The sequence below is a fragment of the Pinus tabuliformis genome, chromosome 6, assembly GCF_031772625.1.
Source record: "Pinus tabuliformis cultivar Carrire ecotype Pingquan chromosome 6, CPIR1, whole genome shotgun sequence".
NCBI lineage: Eukaryota > Viridiplantae > Streptophyta > Pinopsida > Pinales > Pinaceae > Pinus > Pinus tabuliformis.
The window spans coordinates 468,298,856-468,318,651 of record NC_142292.1 but is presented as its reverse complement, the minus strand read 5'-3'; the positions used below and the strand labels follow the sequence as shown (position 1 = coordinate 468,318,651).

At 39.1% G+C, this 19,796-nt stretch overlaps 1 protein-coding gene across 1 annotated transcript in view; it reads right to left on the bottom strand.

The window, feature by feature from the left end:
- Positions 1 to 19,796, bottom strand: part of LOC149259351 (uncharacterized) — a 254,630-nt gene that overhangs the window by 170,549 nt on the left and 64,285 nt on the right. Inside the window, exons 3-5 of the mRNA XM_089418159.1 lie at positions 7,212 to 7,404; positions 6,954 to 7,051; positions 3,507 to 3,579 (exon numbers count right to left, since the gene is read on the bottom strand). Of these exons, the coding sequence (XP_089274285.1) occupies positions 3,507 to 3,579; positions 6,954 to 7,051; positions 7,212 to 7,404 (364 nt within the window). The remainder of the gene's footprint in view (positions 1 to 3,506; positions 3,580 to 6,953; positions 7,052 to 7,211; positions 7,405 to 19,796) is intronic.

Genomic DNA, 19,796 nt, shown 5'->3' with positions numbered 1-19,796 from the left:
TCTTTCTCAGTTCTTTTTAGCATTGAACTGATAGATGGCTGTGAACCAGGTGTGGTTCGAGGAACAAAAAATGATGTGGCAGCTGTCGGATTGGTTGATGTTGCAGTAGAACCAATGCCACTTCCTTCCGCTGACCTTTTTAGTTGCCTTTTGATTTCTTCTTTGGCCTCTCTAGTCTGGTCTAAATTTTCCAACGCTCTCATGGCTCTTTGGATGAGTTCAGGAGTTGTATTTGTACAAGGCTCCACATCTTTTCCAGGGATTGTGCAAGGTGATACTTCAACCTGTACACCCCCCCGGACATAGGGTGGCCACACAACTTGCAACTCAGGTTTAGTCTATCATTGGGAGCATTAGGTTCACCATTCCCAGAAAGGATCCAATTTCCTTGGCATGTTTATTTTTGAACTTTGAAGTTGCAAAATTGAATGGTGTTTCGGTGCAGTTGTGAACCTATGGGAAAATAAGGATTACAATTTAGTATTTACAAAATTACAAGTTACAAATTTAAAATTTAGTGTTTTAATTTTTTATTTTTACTTTGTACAATGAAAACCCAAGTTACCCAACCAAAAACAACCATTCCAAAGTTCAAACACAAGTTACCTAACCATTCCAAACCGAAGTTACCCAACCAAATGGCAAAAACAATGAAAAAAAACATAAACAATGTTTAAAAACAATGAAAACAAAAACAAAAACAAAAACAAAATTGGTTCCCATAGTCATACCAAGTTACCCAACCAAAAACAATGAAGAAATACAAAAACAATCTTTAAAAACAACGAAAACTAAAAAAAAATGGTGCCCATACCAAGTTACCCAACCAAAAACAATGAAAAAATACAAAAACAATGTTTTTAAACAATGAAAAGTTAAAACAAAAAAAAAATTAATCCACATACCGTTTCTATGGAGAAATCGGTGGTCTCCTCTTGATTTTCTCCTCTAAGCACTTCGAATTAGCTTCAAACCCTCTCCAGCTTAGTCTCCCAGCTCTCCTCTACCCTCCGCGCGCAACTTTCCAAATGAATTCATAAAAAAAAACCAAAAAAACTATATAAAACCTCGCTGCCGCGAAGCCCCGCGATTTTTTCGGTTTTTATCGCGATAATTTCATAAAAATCAGCCAAAAAAAATTACCCACGATAATTTCGTATAAAAATCGCGATAAAATCATTTTCTCGAAAAAATCGCGATAAATTGAAATTATCGCGATTTTATCGCGATTTTCACAACATTAATTTTAGGTATGTTCTATGCTTAGAGCAATTTATTTCAATTTTCACAGTTAGCTCAATATATTTTCCAGATTAACAATCACATCAGCATAATAGTAAATTGCAGATAGAACATAAACATAAATCACAGAAGACAAGCCAAGACAAGAGGACACAAGATGTGGTGCTAGCCAGGGACAAACCCCAATGTGGGGAACCCTTGATCAATTCTTCTTATATTTTCTTCAATAGTTCAGCAGAGAGAGATATAGTACATTTACAATAGAAGTCAAAACTTCGACTTACCTAAGTAAGAGTATAGATCATCTCTAAGTAGATGATACACGAGGTAGCTGACCTTAATTGAAGACATGTTGCTTCAACTGATTCTCCCAGGTGACTCCATCACTATGCTGCACCTATCATTGTGTTGCTCCTCTTCATCATGTTGCACCTTACTGTGTTGTACCATGCTGTACCCATCATCACTATGCCACATCTCATCATGCTTCACCAATCATGACTGTACCCATCACTGTACTGCATCATGTACCATTGTTGTCCCATGTGCCATTGTTGCAACACTGCTGTCCCATGTGTCACGTTGTTGCCATACTGTTGTCTCATGTGCTTGCAGCGTCATGCTTGCCACCATGTGCTTGTTGCACCTTGCTTACCATACTGCTGTCCCAATGTGCTTGCAGCACCATGCTTGCCACCATGTGCTTGTTGCACCTTGTTGTTGTTGTTGTCCCATTGTGCCATTGTTGCACCATGTCATAGCTGCTGTCCCAATGTACTTTGCCATTGTTGTTGTCCCATTGTAACCTACAGCAACCCAACAATCATGCCCAAAACATACCTTGAACAACCTCAATAAACTGCGGCCTAGTCAAGGTAGATAGCTGCCTCCACATGCTACTGTTCTGGGCATATGGCAGCCCCTAACACTTCCACGCTGGCCTGTTTTGGAGTGGCTAGGCCTGCGGCCTACCACAGACCTTCGCTGCCACCTACAGCCCATTCAAAACACCTTACGTTGCCCTCTAAACTGCTCGTAGGGCTTGCGGCTTACCCACAGCAACCTACACAGCCCGTCACCATGAGTTAGACACCTAAGAACTCCTCCACGCAGGCTGCAACAGCCTTTTCTTGTCTCGGCCTTTAGGGAGTAATCTCAGCCTCCCTTACAGCAAACTCAACCCTCCAAAAGATCATGAAACAGGCCTCTATAACCACGTTGTTCAGCTCTCCTTTGCTGCGGCTAAGACAGAGTTCCCTTGCCTCCAACTTAGGGCTATGACTGCGTCTTCTTGGATTAGGGCAGACTGCGGATAGACATCCTTTAGGACTGCACCTAGGTCATCCTCCTTAGGACTGCAGCTAGGGCATCCTCCTTAGGACTGCGTTTTCCTTGCTAGGGCATCATCTCTAGGGCAGCTCCCTTAGTCTCCTTTCCTCCTGCGTCTAGGGCTTCATCATCTAGATTTCTTTTGCCACTAAAACCCAGAACAAGTGGAGAGAAAATCAAGAGTGACGTGTGTGAGAAATGACTCTCAAGTCATCTCTTTTTATACTAAAACGTTGAGAACATGTAGGGGTTATTTGGTTGCTGGCCGACCTTGACGAATTGTTCCATAACACAAATAAATTCATATCTTTATAGATACTTATCGGAATCGGATGATCTTTAAATCAATCATACACCTCTCGATGAAAGCAGTCCAAGAAAAATATCAGCTGCCATAAATAAAATTACCCACATGGAGTTTGGCCCTAGTTGCCAATTTTAACAAATGACAAGAACACAGGCATCATATAAGTTAATGATGTAGTTAGGTTGTACAGCTAACACAACTATCTAGTTAATGCAATAAAAGGGGATCAACCCCATTGTATCATCTATCAAAATTGCAATAAAAGCATATATTTTACATGAGTCCACTTCTGTCATGTCTGCAATATTTTTTGTGTTCCTAAAAGTAAAACAATACTATAGGTACGTGGATAAAAGTCTGCAAAAGCTAAACAGTAACTTAGTCAACAGATTAATAGGATTATCCACCAACTAAATGCTCAAAAATTCCTACAACGATTTGGATAAATGACAAGAACACAGGCATCATATAAGGAAAGGGGTAACAACCACATTAACTGAGTAAATAACATTTATATTTTGTAGAAGGACCTGAGGGATTATCAGTTTATCTGTTAATAATCCATTATCAAAACAGCATATAAGGGCAACACATTGAAAAGGTTTATGTTTATATGGGAAAAAACTACCTTTTGGTTCCTTACTGCTTGACCTTTCCGTATGTCTTCTTCCCCATGTTCTTTCAAGCTCTTCAAAAGATTACTACACAGAACACAGAAGGTCATCAAAAGCTAAAAACAGAAAAAAGTGTAATAATCAATTATACTACTCCATAAGGCAAACTGCAATTCATACAACGTACACTTATAAAGAAGATAATAAAGGTTTCACATCTCAGAGGTTTGTGCAAAATTCTGCACATTATAATGTATAGACCTGGGAGGTATCGTCAATTGGGTTTATCTTAAATGGTTAGGAGAAATGATTGTTATCCTCCCTACCCAGGTTCAATTACCGCAAGTGACATGTTGAACTCATATCGAGTTTATTGTTGTACTGGCTTCAAGCCTTGTTGTTGAATGGCCTTGAGCCTTGAAGAATATCTTACCCTTGCGTATGAGCTGGAGGGTATGGTGCTTGGTTACATGGAAAGGAAAATATATCTTTGAGGTATATTTCGAAAATAGTAAAAAAAAAATTTATCAACTGAAAAGCTCATAAAGAACTCTGCACATCATTGTGTATGGATATGTACTTCAGAAAGTACCAGAGGAGGTTATCACTGATCAGATGTCATCCACAAGGAAATGTTTGAACAACATAATCAACTCATATGTTAGTCACGTACGTGTTGAGATGTTGTCATCCATCGTCAAATCAGATGATTGAGAAGTTGCAAAAGCACTCTTAAAAATTCTTCCTCAGCAAAGGCACAAAGGTATATTGAAAAATTATATAAAGAACCTCTGACAATGTAAGTGTGATCACAGTAACAAAGTGTAACCTCGAATCCTTTAATTCATTAAAATAGTTTTCTCGACAACCTTTACATCATAACATAAAGCAGTTGCAAGCCTGCTTTAGGTTAAACTTTAAACATAGAAAATAATATAGCAGGGCATTCACCTGTATCATAACCCTCACATTCTCAGACACTCTACTAAAACCATGTTAAAGCAACAAAGGCTGAAAGAATTTCACAGTGATTGGTGTAAAAACTATAAGCTCACAGGTAGTATCAGGAAAACTTTAGAGTATAACCACTAACAAGATTTTCCTCAACACCATAAAAAGAATCCCAGACCTGAACAGAGCCAAAGATTACCATAATCAATTCCATGATCGTGGCCTAAATAAATAAATCAATCTAGAAATCAAAGGTCAGCTCTGGCACAAAGGCACAGAGGTATATTGAAAAATTATATAAAGAAACTCCGACAATGTAAGTGTGATCACAGTAACAAAATGTAACCTCGAATCCTTTAAGTCATTACAATAGTTTTCTCGACAACCTTTACATCATAACATAAAGCAGTTGCAAGCCTGCTTTAGGTTAAACTTTAAACATAGAAAATAATATAGCAGGGCATTCACCTGTATCATAGCCCTCACGTTCTCAGACAATCTACTAAAACCATGTTAAAGCAACAAACGCTGAAAGAATTTCACAGTGATTGGTGTAAAAACTATAAGCTCACAGGTAGTATCAGGAAAACTTCAGAGTATAACCACTAACATGATTTTCCTCAACACCATAACAAGAATCCCAGACCTGAACAGAGCCAGAGATTACCATAATCAATTCCATGATCGTGGCCTAAATAAATAAATCAATCTAGAAATGTAAGGTCAGCTCTGTTATAGATGTGTCCTTCAAAAGGTCAAGTTGGCCCCATTATAGGCATGTTCAACCACTAATTATACCCCTAGCCGTGGGCAATCTGGGCAAGAAAACTCGGTGAGGTTAGGAGCAGACAAGTTCGGGCCTGAGGAAGAATATCAAGTGGTTCATGCCTCATGTTCTTGGCTAAACATTATTAAAGGTTTTTGATCAGTTTTTGGAGCAGAACTTAGACTATCATTGAGCAGAATTTGACTTCCTTTGTAGCACAAGAGCTCGGCCTGAGTAAGAGACAGACTTCAGCCCTCTAGAAGCACCGAACTCAGCCTTCTGTGAAAGCAAACCTCGGCTTTCTGTGCAGAAAAATTCGGCCTTGATTCTAGCCTTGTAAGTGGACAGATTCGGCATTCTGGGCAGATTCGGCCCTGCAACTCGGCCATCCTGTGACCGAATTCTGGACTGTGGAATTCAGCCCCCCCTGTGACAAAATTTCGCCGTGGAACTCGGACTCTCCTGTGACAATGTTCGACCCTGTTGACAGAATTCAGACCAATTTTGAGGAGCAAACTCAACCCTTTATTGGCACAGATTTGGGGCGAGCAGACCATGGAACAGACTTAAAGCATAGCTTGGAGCAGACTTAGACCAGACCATGGAGCAGACTTGGAGCAGACCTTGGAGACCTTTTGAAGCTTGACTTGGAGCTGAACTTGGAGAATTTTTTGAGCTGTCATTGAAGAGGCTCTGGAGCAGCCATTGGAAAATCCTGGAGCAGTCATTGAAGAAATTTTGGAGCAACTATTGAAAAAATCCTTAAGCAGCTCTTGAAGAACTTTTGGAGCAGACCTTAAATCAGATCTTGAAGTGATTCTTAAACAAGTTTTTGAAGCGTTTTGAAACAGACTTTGTAAAGGTTGGAGCCTAGAAGGATTGGTGTCCTCATATTGACCAAGTTGGTGCCTGGATTGGATTGAGAGGATTGGTGTCCTCATATACACCAGGTTGGAGCCTGGATTTACTTGAAAGAATCGGTATCCTTATAGAAGGTTGGAGCCTGATTTTGTAAAAGAGGATTGGAGTCCTCACTATTGTTTTCAATAATAAAATTATTTTTTTGTTCTGGCATAACTTGTGCTTCCAATTAAGAAAAATCTTAACTGGTTAATAAACAATTGAAAGAAACATTGATTCACCCGCCCCCCTCTCATTATTTCCAACAACATGTACATGCACATGCCAGTGTGTTCGGGCAAAGAAAAAACATTTTTGTGTCTGGATGTGTATATGGATGTATTTTCTATGCATGCATATAATGCACATGTGCAGCACATGCATGAACACAAATAAATAAAAAAGGGAAGATTTACCACTAGCATCCAAGAAAAACAGTAAATTTATCCAATGAAGCAGAAGGAAGCAAATTTTAATTAAAGACAACTCAGCAAGAGATGCTCATGTTAGACACAACTAGTAAAATAATTTTCAAAACTTATCCTTAAAACAATGACCAAATACAAAATAGATGGCCCCAGTCATTCTAACTAGTAAGAAACAAAGATCCAGACTGACACCTGGAATACTTAAGAGAAAATTATTGAATTCTTAGATAAAACGTTTAGTCCACATGAACATATACAAAAACATGCCATGCACACATTTCATGCAGAAAACAAATTGTTAATAAAAGCTAAGAGCCTAATTATGTCAAATGAAAACAAGTATTTGAATAAAATAAATGAACATTTGACACAACATAGAAAACCTATAAGAAAAACTGTTTTAATAATTGCCTTACTCTTCTTCTTCACGCAGATCTGTATATTCTTTTGTGAGGGTTTCCATCTCATCTTCTAATTGTGCAGTCTCTGGCCCACCATCATCTTCCTCAAAGTCCTGTTTAAAACTCCTCATAATGAGCTTACGAACTTTAACGGTAATATAAAAAGTAATATAACAAGATATTGATGAAGTTGTTCACAATGCTTGCATTGCAAGAAGAGTAACGTATTCAATTCTGATTATTTTAAAGGAATACCAAAATGCCAGTACTCACAAGTTCTTCACCAGAGATGTTTTCAGAATCTGAATGTTTGCTGTGGTGCCTTTTCCCAGCCGTTTTATCCATAAGCAACTTTGATTTCCTGCCATCTTCACCAAATGCTTCTTTCCTGTTGCTCTTCTGACCAGAATACTCTGGCCCTTCCAATGTTATGTTGGGGCGCAATCTGAGTCGTCCATCCTCAGGACTAAAGGCCATTGAAATTTTTGTTAGGCTACATAGGATATCAAGTTTTTCATATTTATCAAATACAGCAATAAAGGATACTCATATTGCTACTTACATTTGATTGTGTCCATACATGTGTCTAATTAAATGTTTGTGTGTTCTTCTTGTTAGGGAAATTCCAGAACCTTATGTTTGCTGTAATGAAAAATAAAGCTTGAGGGAGAGAATGTCAAAACTGAAAATACTTGATTTAAAAGAGATTTATAATTCTAAAAAGTGATTTTACACAACATTTCCAGCCATTGCCCCCCACCAGGGGAGGGGGCAGCTCAGTTGGTGATGACCTTGTTATGAAGTATGCTGTAAAGTATGTGATCCAAGGTTCAAATCCCCCCATTTAACCTGTGAACCATGTGTTGGGGCATGTGTGTTTTCACATAGGAGTTATAGCTGTAGTGATTGAAATCAACCCCATGTCACGAGAGTACAAGCCCAGCCCAGTTGCCAATTCCTCTATTTAAAAAACATTTCCAGCCATTTATTAAAAAAAATTATAACCATCAATAGAAATTTCATAGCCAAAGAACAATAATACCCAGATTATGCTCTTGACAATGAGCTAGAAATGATAAGAGAAGTTCCTTCCATTGTATTCAGTGATTTGAGTTCCAATACATAAAAGCTCTAAGCTCCAAAGCTAACACAATGGTGTAGTAGTGTTTCTTTAAACTATCAAAAACTACTATAATTAGAGGGGCTCTCTTTAAATAGATGGAGAGCCACAACCTCTTTTAATAAATTATCCATGCAAAAATCATAACTAACAATACAATAAAATATTAGTGGCCATGCCACATGTACAATAATCTCTCTAGAAGAGCCAACGAAAGGGGTTGACTTCCTCATGAGAGCCCAATGTTCCATTCCTTTGTATTCCAAGGAGGAAGGTGCCAGAAATAGATAATATCATCTTCAAGTGGCACATGTCAGCAAGAAAGAGAGTATCCAGTGTTGAATGGTGTTGTCACTGATGCCAATATCGGTTATTGAACACTCTTAATATATGTCATCAGTTGGAAGCTCCATTGGTCAAAACCCTAGAAGCCCCACACTTGTTGAATTTTTTGAAGATGAGATCAGACGGGCTGCTCCTAAAATCACCATCATTGGATGTTCCTTAGCATACCAATTCCAATGGTATATGGCTCATCATGAGACTCCTCATGATTTGCAAGTTATGCCTCTTGAAAGTTCAAGACCCCTTCTCGTGGTCAAAAGCCGCAACAAGAAGTGGCGTGGCAGTCTATCATCAGCTGGCATCTCAAGCGGACAAAAGGATTTTCATTAAAGGACAAATCAAATAATATGCAACAGCCTTATTTTTGGCCTAGGCATTAAAGGAAATTAATTAAAATTATTTTTGATGTTTCAACCCTAATTCGGCTAAGGTTTGGCTCAAATTTGTAAATTCAATTTTTTCCCTCCAATTTAAGTCGGATCCTTCAAATGATCTCTCTTCAAGATCTATATAAAGGAACTCACTTCTCTCATTCAGTTTGTTGATGGTTGGAATATTGTTGCCATTGCAAAGAGATTGATCATTGACTTGCATACTCCTATTTGAAATTTTACCAGTCACCAATTGATATAACTTGAGCAGAAGTAAATTGAGTTTTGTGAAGCAAGGGTTTGATATTTGAGTAGAGGAAGTTATTGGTGTTGACAACCGTGTATCTGTATTGCCAATCAACAAGTCAACAAATTGTTTTGTCTTTATCTATCTTATTTAGCACAGGGGGATCCAGTCTGAAAATTCTGAAACATGGTCTGTCGACTGATAAGGATGGCAAGGTGGTGCAAGGCAGGAGCGTAGAGTCTCCTTCAGGTTGGAGCCTAAGAACACTTGAGGGCAGCAGTGTGGTGCAAGGGCAAGTTGGAGCCTGCATAGGGTGTTGGAGCGTCCTTTTGGTTACAGTGGGTAAACGGGGTGTTGGAGCATCTTTCAGGTTGGAGCCTATAACCTAGGGCATTGGAGCGTCCTTCCATTTGTAGCTAGTATATAGGGCGTTGGAGCATCCTTCCATTTGCAACGAGTAAATAGGGCGTTGGAGCGTCCTTCAGGTTGAATCTTGTAAACCAGGGGGTTGGTGGCTCCCTCAGTTAATGTACATTTCATTGAAGACAAATATTAAAAAGCGTTCAGTGGTTTTTGTCCCAGAGGGGTTTCCACCTGAAATCTTTAATGTTTATTGTCTTGATGTGTGCACATTGTTGAATGGTGTTGTTTACTGTTGATTTATGTTTCATCTGAAAATAATGTTAATTAATGCTCAGTGAAGTTAAAAATATACTAATTGAAGAGAAATACTAATTCACCCCCCCCTCTCAGTATTTCCAACAATAATTTGGTTCATCGTCAAATTCATGAACATTGCGACCAAGCATCAATATGAATGGAGCGACTGAAGTTCTAATGTTGTTGTATGTAATTATTGATGCATATCTGTTATGAGGATTGAATGGAAACTGCTATGTGATCAACATCGTGACCCCTTTCATTTGGTTCATATTATGTGATGCCTGGGTATGATACCTATGTTGCCACTTCGTAAGCATATGCAATTGTAGAACCTATGTGTAAGTACAATGAAGATGTTGTGTAAAATATTACGAGTGCATGGATTTAATGTTGAATGAATGGTCGATGCAAACGATAATGAGACAGATCACTCTAGTGCGATTTTACTATGAGTGTGCTATGATACATTAAAAGCATACGTTCTAAGTTAATACATGGTCTATGATAAATGCAACTTTTATCTAAGCTCAAAACATAAGTGTTGATGCAATGTTTGAGCAATCTCATTCAGAATGGCCATATTATAATTAGATTCAGATCCCAATACACAGTGAACAATTGGAGTTGTCACCTGTAGAATGCAGTAGTGCATAGGAGGACGGAGCACATGGGAAAGGTTGTTGTTTGTTTGTTTATGATTGAAGTGTTGTTACCATGACAAGTGCGGATACATAGTCTGCAGCCTTGATTGGTCTATGTATTTGTGTCACACAGAACCAATTTGAGGAACTCACACAAGGGTTGACATAACCGGAGATTGATATTTGACACCCATGGATCTTGTAGCAGCGCTGGCAAAACCTCTTGGAAGAATTAGACCCTACCTCAGATCATTGGAAGAATTAGAGCAAGCCAAACTATCCAAGTCAGATCTGAGGAATCAACTAGCAGGGAATAGAGTGTTAGGAGGTGAATATGATAGTGGCACTGGTTCTATTTCAGCATCAGTATCTACAGCCAACCCTGTAGCTACCTCATCATATTTTGTTCCTAGAACCATGGCTGGTTCACAACCATCTATCTCTTTAATGCTTAAAAAAAGGAGAAAGAAGAAGCTGACAAGTTGTTGGGCAAGTTTCTTCTTTGGAGTGATATTCCTTTCAGCGTTGCAAGGAATAATCCATTTTTCCAGCTTGTTGATGCTATTGCAATTGTTGGGTACAAAGTCCCTTCTTATGATGACTTTATAGGTCACATTCTTCAAGATGAAAAGGTTGATTGCACCAAAAGATTAGAGGAGTTTAGGGCATCATAGGCACACACAGGGTGCACTGTGATGTCAGATGGTTGGACTGATCAAAAGGGGAGAAACATTATAAACGTCTTGGTTAATTGTCCCAAGGGGACAATGTTTATGAAATCTGTTGATGCATATGCACATATCAAAGATGCAAAATTATTGTGTGATTTGCTGGATGTGTTTATTTTGGAGGTGGGTGCAAAACATGTTGTTCAAGTCATAACGGACAATGCTGCAAATTATGTTGTTGCTGGCAAGATGCTTATGGAGAGGCATCCTACTTTATTTCGGACACCTTGCGCTGCACATTGCATTGATTTGATGTTGGAGGACATAGGAAAAATTTCTTTTGTCAAAGATATTGTTGACTCATCAAAAAGCATTACAAAATTTATATATAATCATGCATTTGTGCTTCATTTGATGAAAAAATTCACCAACAACAAGGAGTTGGTGCACCTCGCCATTACACAGTTTGCCCCCAGTTTCATATCTCTTCAATCCCTCTTGAATTCTATGTGGGATGTGAAGAGAACATTTCTTTCAGACGAGTAGTGTGCTTTAACATTTAGCCGTAAACCAAAGGCAGAGGCCATATGCAGATTAGTTTCATACCAAGAAAGCTTCTGGGCAGGAGTGGAGGAGGTGTGCAGCATTACTGAACCTTTGGTAAAGGTTCTTCGATTAGTTGATGGTAGCAAGCCCGCAATGGGCTACTTGTATGAGGCCATGGACAGGGGGCAAAGAATCCATTCGGAACTACTATGATGATAAGGGAGAGGGGTTTAAGAAACAACTCCTTCTATGGGAAGTGATTGATGAACGATGGAACAACACACTCCACCATCCCATTCATGCTGTAGGGATCTACCTAAACCCCACATTTTCTTACTCCTGTGGGTTCTTATTTGATGTTGAGGTCATGAATGGATTCTTCACTTGTGTTCAGAGGATGGTGCCATCTCCAGCAAAACGTGTAGAAATCTCCAAAGAAATGGAGATACACAGGATGGCAGGTGGCACATTTAGCTTTGATATGGTTGTGGTTGATAGGAAGACTAAAATGCCAGGTATTTTTTAGTTTATTTCAAATTTCATTGTCTCTTCAAGTTCATAACTTCATACTTTGCTTCAACTTTCAAATTTCATTTTTTTTTTTTATGTTTATCTTATTTGTAATTTTGTTGTAGATGCATGGTGGAGAAGCTATGGTGTCAGAGTACCCCATCTGCGAAAGCTTGCCATTCGAATCCTCGGCCAAACATGTAACTCCTCAGGATGCGAGCGCAACTGAAGTGTATTTGAAAAAATACACACCAAGAAGTGCAACAGGTTAAACTTAAAACTTAAAATATTCCAAATTTCCAATTAATTTTTTGAATTCATTAAATAATATTTTTTTTTTAATTATTATTTTATGACCTTTGTACAGGTTGTACTCCCAGCGACTTAATGACATGGTCTACATCTACTACAATCTTCGAATGTGGGTGAGGCAACTTGAGAGGACACATGATATGAACGCCATCTCATTGGATGGGATTGACACCACTGTTGCATGGAGGGTTGAGGCCAAGAGGCCACTCATGGAGTCTGCCGATGATTGGTTAGAGCAGGAGATAGTGGAAGGCGTAGAGGGGACGGAAGAGGAGGAGGAGTTGACACCACCTACCTAGGCTACCCTTGTCACCAGTAGAGGACGTGATCTACATCCTGTAGCTCCTGGTTCTTCAACTTCTAGAGAACAGTAGTGTCCACTGCCAACTCCACCGGCATCTACATCTAGAAGGAAAGCTATTGCATTTTCTCGCAAGAGGGGCAGAGGAAATCAGTAGTATTAGTTATTTGGTTCATTTCATTGTATATGACATTATGACTCGTGATATGAGATACATTAATATATTTTTTGTTGATATTTTGAAGCTAAGTTGGACTCAGGAGTCAGGACTTACTATTCAAGACATAATTCACTGTTATGTGTGATGTAGCACTAGAAATGATATTACACATCTTATATATTAGTTATTTTATCATATCTATGTGTCAATGTATTTATTTTATGTTGTAGATGCTTTAGATATTAAAAAAGTTGAAAAAAAATGAATATTTTTGTATTTGCCGATTTTTTCCTGATTTTTACCAATTTTTTCCCGATTTTTAAGATTTTTTCCGATTTTTTCCCCTCGCCGATTTAATCCCAATCGCGATGTTTGCAACATTGATTTTAATTAATGTCAATGAGCTAAAGTACTTTTTAAGAGATATTTACTAGGTACTTTAATTTATTAAAGTCACATGTGTATTAAAGTGACTTTATGTGTAAAGTACTAAGTTCACTTTATGTTATTAAAGTGACTTTTATATTTTAAAAGCCACTTTATGAGACAAAAGTGGCCATGGTATTAAAACATTAAAATGTACTTGGGGGGCTCATGTAAGTGAAGGGACATCATGCAAAAAGGTGGTCAAGAGGAAATTGAGGAAATTATCTCCACACTTGATCTAATGAGCTGAAATTTAATCTCAGCCATTAGATCACTAAGGTTAGGTACTTAATCTTATGGAAAGACAAAAGGAAAGGAAAAGGGTTATTATTATTCTTCTCAAAGGAAAGAGGAGAGCATAGAGTATGCGCTGAGGAGGACCTCAAGGCAGCCAAGGGAGCAGCTCAAGTAGGAGCAAAGGAAGGAGTTCAGACAACAGAGAACAAGTAACAGACCAGCAGTTCGAATCTCCTAGAGGCTGAGATCAAGCCAAGGAGGAGGTCGAAGTTCTTGGAGGCAGGTTCAGCCACTGTCAGTACATAAGTCGAGGGTCTTTTGGAGGTTTGGTCGAGCAGTTTCCAGGTCAGATTCTCAGAACCAGCCCACAGTTAGTCCTAAAACCACTGAAGCCTGTCCACACAAATTCCTAGCAGAGAGTCTGAATTTTGGATCAGGTTCTGAGAGGATTCCAGCACCTATTTCTGGGAGGAAACTGACATCTATCTGAGGGTATAGTTGTTGTAAAGTATCTGAGTTTCCTGAGTGTGCAGCAGCCTGTGTTTAAGGAGAAAACATCATAGATTTGAGGGCATACTTTCAGCTTCTGTATACCTGAGTTTAAAGAGCAGACTCTGGACTGTTCAGAGATCTTCTCCAATCATAAGGAGCTATTAAATGAGGCCAAAATTTCTGCTAGAGGAGAGCTAACTATGTGTTAAAATATCAGTTCAGAACTTAGTTGAAAGAGGACCTTTGAGATGCTTCTTAATGGGAAGAGATAAGTTGTATTTTCTCTGTGTAATTAAATCCTTAAAAGCAATATAAAGACTCCCTGAGATTTGGTTTTCCCCTTGTGGGATTTTCCAGAGCCATATTGACCAAAAACAATAGTGTACTGTGTCGATTTAATGTGTGTGCTTGCCAAATATTTCTTTTATCAGCTGTGCAATAGACTAAATGGTAGAGACGGCCAATGTTTCAAAAAAATTGTATTTAAAAGTTTTATATCAGACATTTAGTTTGGGACTGTGGGCATGAAAACTTGCACAAAAACTTGAAACTGTGAGGATTGCCACCTTGTCAGAAATTTTCTACATGGTATCAGAGGTTTTCAAGCTCTGGATCCAAGAAAGGACACTTCAAATCTAAGGATATTTTTCAGCTGATAAGAAGGACCAACAAGCAAACTTTTGTTAGAACAGTAATACAAGCTTAAACACTTTCAGAAACCCAAAGAACTGTTGGTTGAGAGGGAGGAGGGAGGGAGGAGGGCGGCCTTGTGTCAGACCTGTGAGAGATCTGAATTTTTGTGTTGGTTAGGAGTCATGGCAACTGGTATAAGGGTGGAGGACAGACTGGTAGGGGCAGAAAATTTTGGCGCCTGGAAGGAAAGGATGGCATTTTTGTTTGAGGAGTTGGAGGTATGGGACATTAAGGAGAATGCCATACAACCTCCTACGAATTTTGTTCAGTTGACTGAGCTGAAAAAGAAGAATGTCACATTACACCAGAGTTCCAATCAATGTTGCACGAAGCGGGAGCGAAGCGGAAGCGCGGAGCGCGGAAGCGTCATTTTCCAAAAATCTAGGAAGCGAAGCGTCCGCGGAAGCGTCTGCTATATATATATATTTTTTTATATTTTTTTGCATTTATACTCAAAACAAACATCCCAAATACCAAATTAATTGTAGAAGACATGAAAACATGCATATTTTTGCATAAATCAAGATAGATATGGCATCCATGATTCCATTGTAGTTACTAGTATGTACAACAATCATCTATATTCTAGCTATTACAAACATACATCAAATTTTTAAGCATAGGGTAGATGTAGGTAAGCCTACGTTGTTGAGCGCATGTCAACCGGTATACGACAATCATGTTATTAAATTGAAAACAAGTACATTATACAATTGGAGCACCATGACACGATAATTCGAAGTTGACGTATACGTTAGCCTATTTATTTGGTATGATCTACTTGAAACTAAGGTTTAGCATTTGAAAATCATAAAAAAAAAATTAAAAAAATTGTATAGTACGAAAAAACTAAACTTTGGTGTTATCGCTATCACTGCCTACCATAGTGACATAATAATAGAAATAAAATTTAAATCGGTCAATCATGTTATGTTTAATCATGTTATGTTGATAGTGTATCTGTAAACAAGTTGGTGTATTTTGTAACATCAGTCAATATAGAAAATTATAATAGCCGTATAAAACTAATAGCACAACAACAATTCTATGTTGACATAGCCTATATGATGATTATGCTCTGTTGATTATTGTGTATTGAGTTGGACTTACTAATTATTTCACAGAGAAGCTACAACACCATAACTGATATGCGCAAGAAGATAACTATTCATTTCTGAGCCATGCTCCATTGCTCGATATAGGTCTCTCCGTTAGGGTATTGCATTTCTCTATATGAGAAACTTTGTGGCTGTCAATGAAAGATCATCATTACAGTTACCAATCATATTAAAACCCTTCAAACCCATAAAAATTGTAGTAAGGAATCAAGGTCCAATGTTGTGTCTTAAACACACCACATAAACAATTAAAATAATTATCAAATTTATTATCTGATGACAAGTTATGGATTAAACAATAATTTGCTACACACCGTGAAGTTTCAATAACTCGACGATGCATTGAATGTATGTAAAACATAGTGCGTATTCTTATAAATAACCTTTAGATTTTGAGAATTATAATTCATTACAGAACTCCTCATGGAGATGCTCGCATAACTCCACCACTATCGTAAGCGATCTGGAATCCAACGTGCAAACAACATGATTTTAATAGCGCTTCCGGAGGCAACGCAACCCACATTCCAGGAATCGATTTAAAAATTAGGAATCGCGCTTCATGAAAACCGGAATCGCGCTTCGCCTGGAGGTTCCGGAACGCTTCCGTACGGGACGCGATTCCGGCCTAGGATCCGGGGGGGGGGCGATTCCTGCAACTATGGTTCCAATAAGAACAGAAACTGGTGTTGAGACAAAAGCTAAGAAGCACCAAGATGACCAAGACAAATAGTGTGACCTCATACCTCACCAAGATATCTCAAGTGAAGGATGAGTTGGCAGCTGTGGGAGGGACTATTCTTGAGGACCAGTCGTTCAGGATTGCACTAGATGGTTTCTCAGAGAAGTGGGATGGATTCATACATGGAATTGTGGCCAGAGAATATTTTCCAGATTAGAGGCGGTTGTGAGATGATTTCATCTAGGAGGAGACCAGGAGGAGTGCCAAGGTGGGCAGCCAAGGTGGTGGGGGAGTTCAGGATAAGAATGTTGCCCTTGCAACTAAGGGCAAGAAGAAGGAGTCCACTAGTGGGGCTAAGCAACAGAAGGAGGAAGAGAAGTCTGAGGACATGAGCAAAGTGAAATGCTTTACTTGTGGGACGATGGGTCACTATGCTTCTAAGTGTCCCGAGAAGAAAGGGAAGAAGAAGGAGAAGGAAGCAGCAGCATCAGATGAGGTGGCGGAGTTCACCTCAAGGTTTGATACAAAGTTTGCGCTAGTGGTGAGCTTAGCCAGTGGTACTATATCCACGAGTATTTGGCTTATAGACAATGGAGTATCTCGCCATATGACCGGATTGAGGAAGCATTTTACGAGTCTTACAGAGGGCATAGACTTGGAGGTGGTGCTTCAAAATGACACCAAGGCCAGAGCATCATGTGTGGGGACTGTATCCTTTCAAAGGGAGTCATTGCCAACTCAGAATGTGACGGACGTCCTTTAGTTACCGGGGCTGAGGAGGAACCTTATATCAGTTTCCTATATTGAAGACAAGGGATATGTTGTGTTGTTCCAGGATGTACAAGTGTTGATGTATCCCGTCGGATCTAGCATAGCTTCTGCTAGAGTCATTGGTGTCCGTGAAGGGAGACTTTATAGGTTCATGTTTCAACCTTCCAGGACCGTGAAGAGGATACAAGAGGGTGATTGTGTCGAGCAGCAAGCCCCTGGGAAGCGTAGCACACTACAGGTTTCAGGGTCCATGTGTATAGGTTCATAGAGGTCGGGAGGATTACTGGCTTCTAGGTGACAACTTTACAATGTGCAAGATCTTCGAGTGTAGGAGCTCTAAGTGCAAGAACTTAGAGCAATGTTATCAAAACCGGACCGGAACCGATGGAACCAGTCATCGCAACCGTTTTTGGCTAAGTTGCACGAAGCGCCGAAACATTTCGGAGTTTCCGAAACAGGTACATTTAGAAACATCACCTCCCAAAAATGGAAACATTGGTCGAAACGTCGACCGAAACGTCATATATGTGTGTGTGTCTGTGTCTTTATAAATAAGTGAATAACACATTATCTTGCAAGAAAAAAGGGAATAAGACCCACAGATGACAATTTAGAAGGAAAACCAAGTATATGTTAACTCTCATAGTGTTGAGAAATCTAGGTCATGAATAGGTAAAAGATTTCCCTGGTTGATAATTGCTTTTGATATACTTTTACTTCTTAGCTTATAGTCTTTTCTTCTTTATGTTATTATTGTGTTCTTTTCATCAAGACAATTAACAATATGCACAATAAAAAACAAGCGACATTGTATGTAGGCTTGTCATCCAGGGCCAAAACCTCTCACCTCTTGAGAGGAAAACCCAATCAAAATTCTTCTTCTAGATCTTCAATTGATGAGTACCAAGACCATGACACGAACCCTTGACTCTAGTATACTTTCAAGAACCTTGTCACTAACCTTTATGCTCTGCTTCTTCCCTTTCTCGACATTCTTCTTTATCTCAAACTGCTCTCCTCAGCTCCTTCTAGAGAAACTCAGTCTCTACACTTCACACTGCTCCTTCTCAGCTTCCTCTAGAGAATCTCAGCCTCTAGCCTTTCATTGGTCTCCTCTAGCAAAATTCGGTCTCTAAATCTCTATCTCAATCACCCAGAAGAATCCTTCTTTTGTTGCCCCAGAAAAAACCTCTCCTTCGCTTGTCCAGAAGAAACCTCTCCTTCACTTGCCCAAAAGAAACCTTTTTCACTACCCCAGAAGAAACCTTCTTCACTATACCAAGAAGAATCCTTTTTCTCCTTTCTTCGCACTTCTCTTTGTAGTCTCTTTCTTCACACTTCTCTTTTTCCTCTTCTTCGCACTTCTGCTTGATTGAATGCAAGTGAGGCCCCGTGTGGCTATATATACACCTCCACATATGTCCTTTGGGCCGACATGTTCACTAGTGTTTAGGCCGACTTCTTCTAGCATGTTCTTCCATCATTGTAGGCCGACTTGAAGAGGATGGGTGACAAGGTCTTAGAGGATACTTTACATAGACAAGATTGACTTTTTACAAAGTGTAACATGACTTCATTACATGACAATGACTCTGTCATTTTATAACTAGTTGACAAATAATTCCTGAAGACTCTCAATGGGAGTCTTGACTCAAAAATAAAATCTCTTGCTCATGAAACCCATGAAGAAAGAAATACAATAAATTTATTTGTCTTCTTTACATCTCATTACATAAAATCATAATTACATGTCATTATGGAGACGGAACCTAGTTACACTTTTCAACACTCCCTCTTAACTAGGGAGGTATTCACAATGGTACTTGGACTTTCTCAATCTAAAGAATTTCGTATTGGTAACTCATTTGTATAGCATCATATCAACCAGCATTATTACATAGCAAGGCCTTGACTAACAACTCCATCTCTCCACAAGATCTGAGCTCAATGCTAGCGAGACCAATGATTTATAAACACTCTCATCATTGTCTCTCTCGGAACATCCCCTACCCGGGTACTCAAGGTATGTTCCATGAGGACTATTCTTATCTTGGACTCCCCAACCCTCAAAGAATATTGGTTCTCCACGGTTACTCTTCTATTGGATGCCTTATCTCATCCTCAAAGAGTATTGGATGCCAAATGATTACCCAATCCTCCATTCTGTCTTCCCAGGTGAAGACTAGAATGACATGTCTATCTCTCCCTCTCAAATAGGGAGGACATATTCCAATAAAGGAATGTACTCATTCCTACCAAAAGGAATGTACCTAAGCTCCCTCTTGGCTTAGGAATTTCCAAGTTTCTTCCAAGTAAGAAACTTATTTTCAGACTCCCTCTTAACTAGGGACCTACATTAGCTCCTGATGTGGAGATCATGGAACAACTCGCTGCTTGAAGAGCTCCTTCCTTCGATGTCATGAATTTCTTTTGTCATGGAGTCTTCATCTTTTGGGTCTTCTTCATAGGGCACATACCATCCATCACTTCCATGAGTCAGTCATGTCCTCATTTCATCAAAAAGTGATCCGTCAGTTTTCCATCTGGCTTTGCTT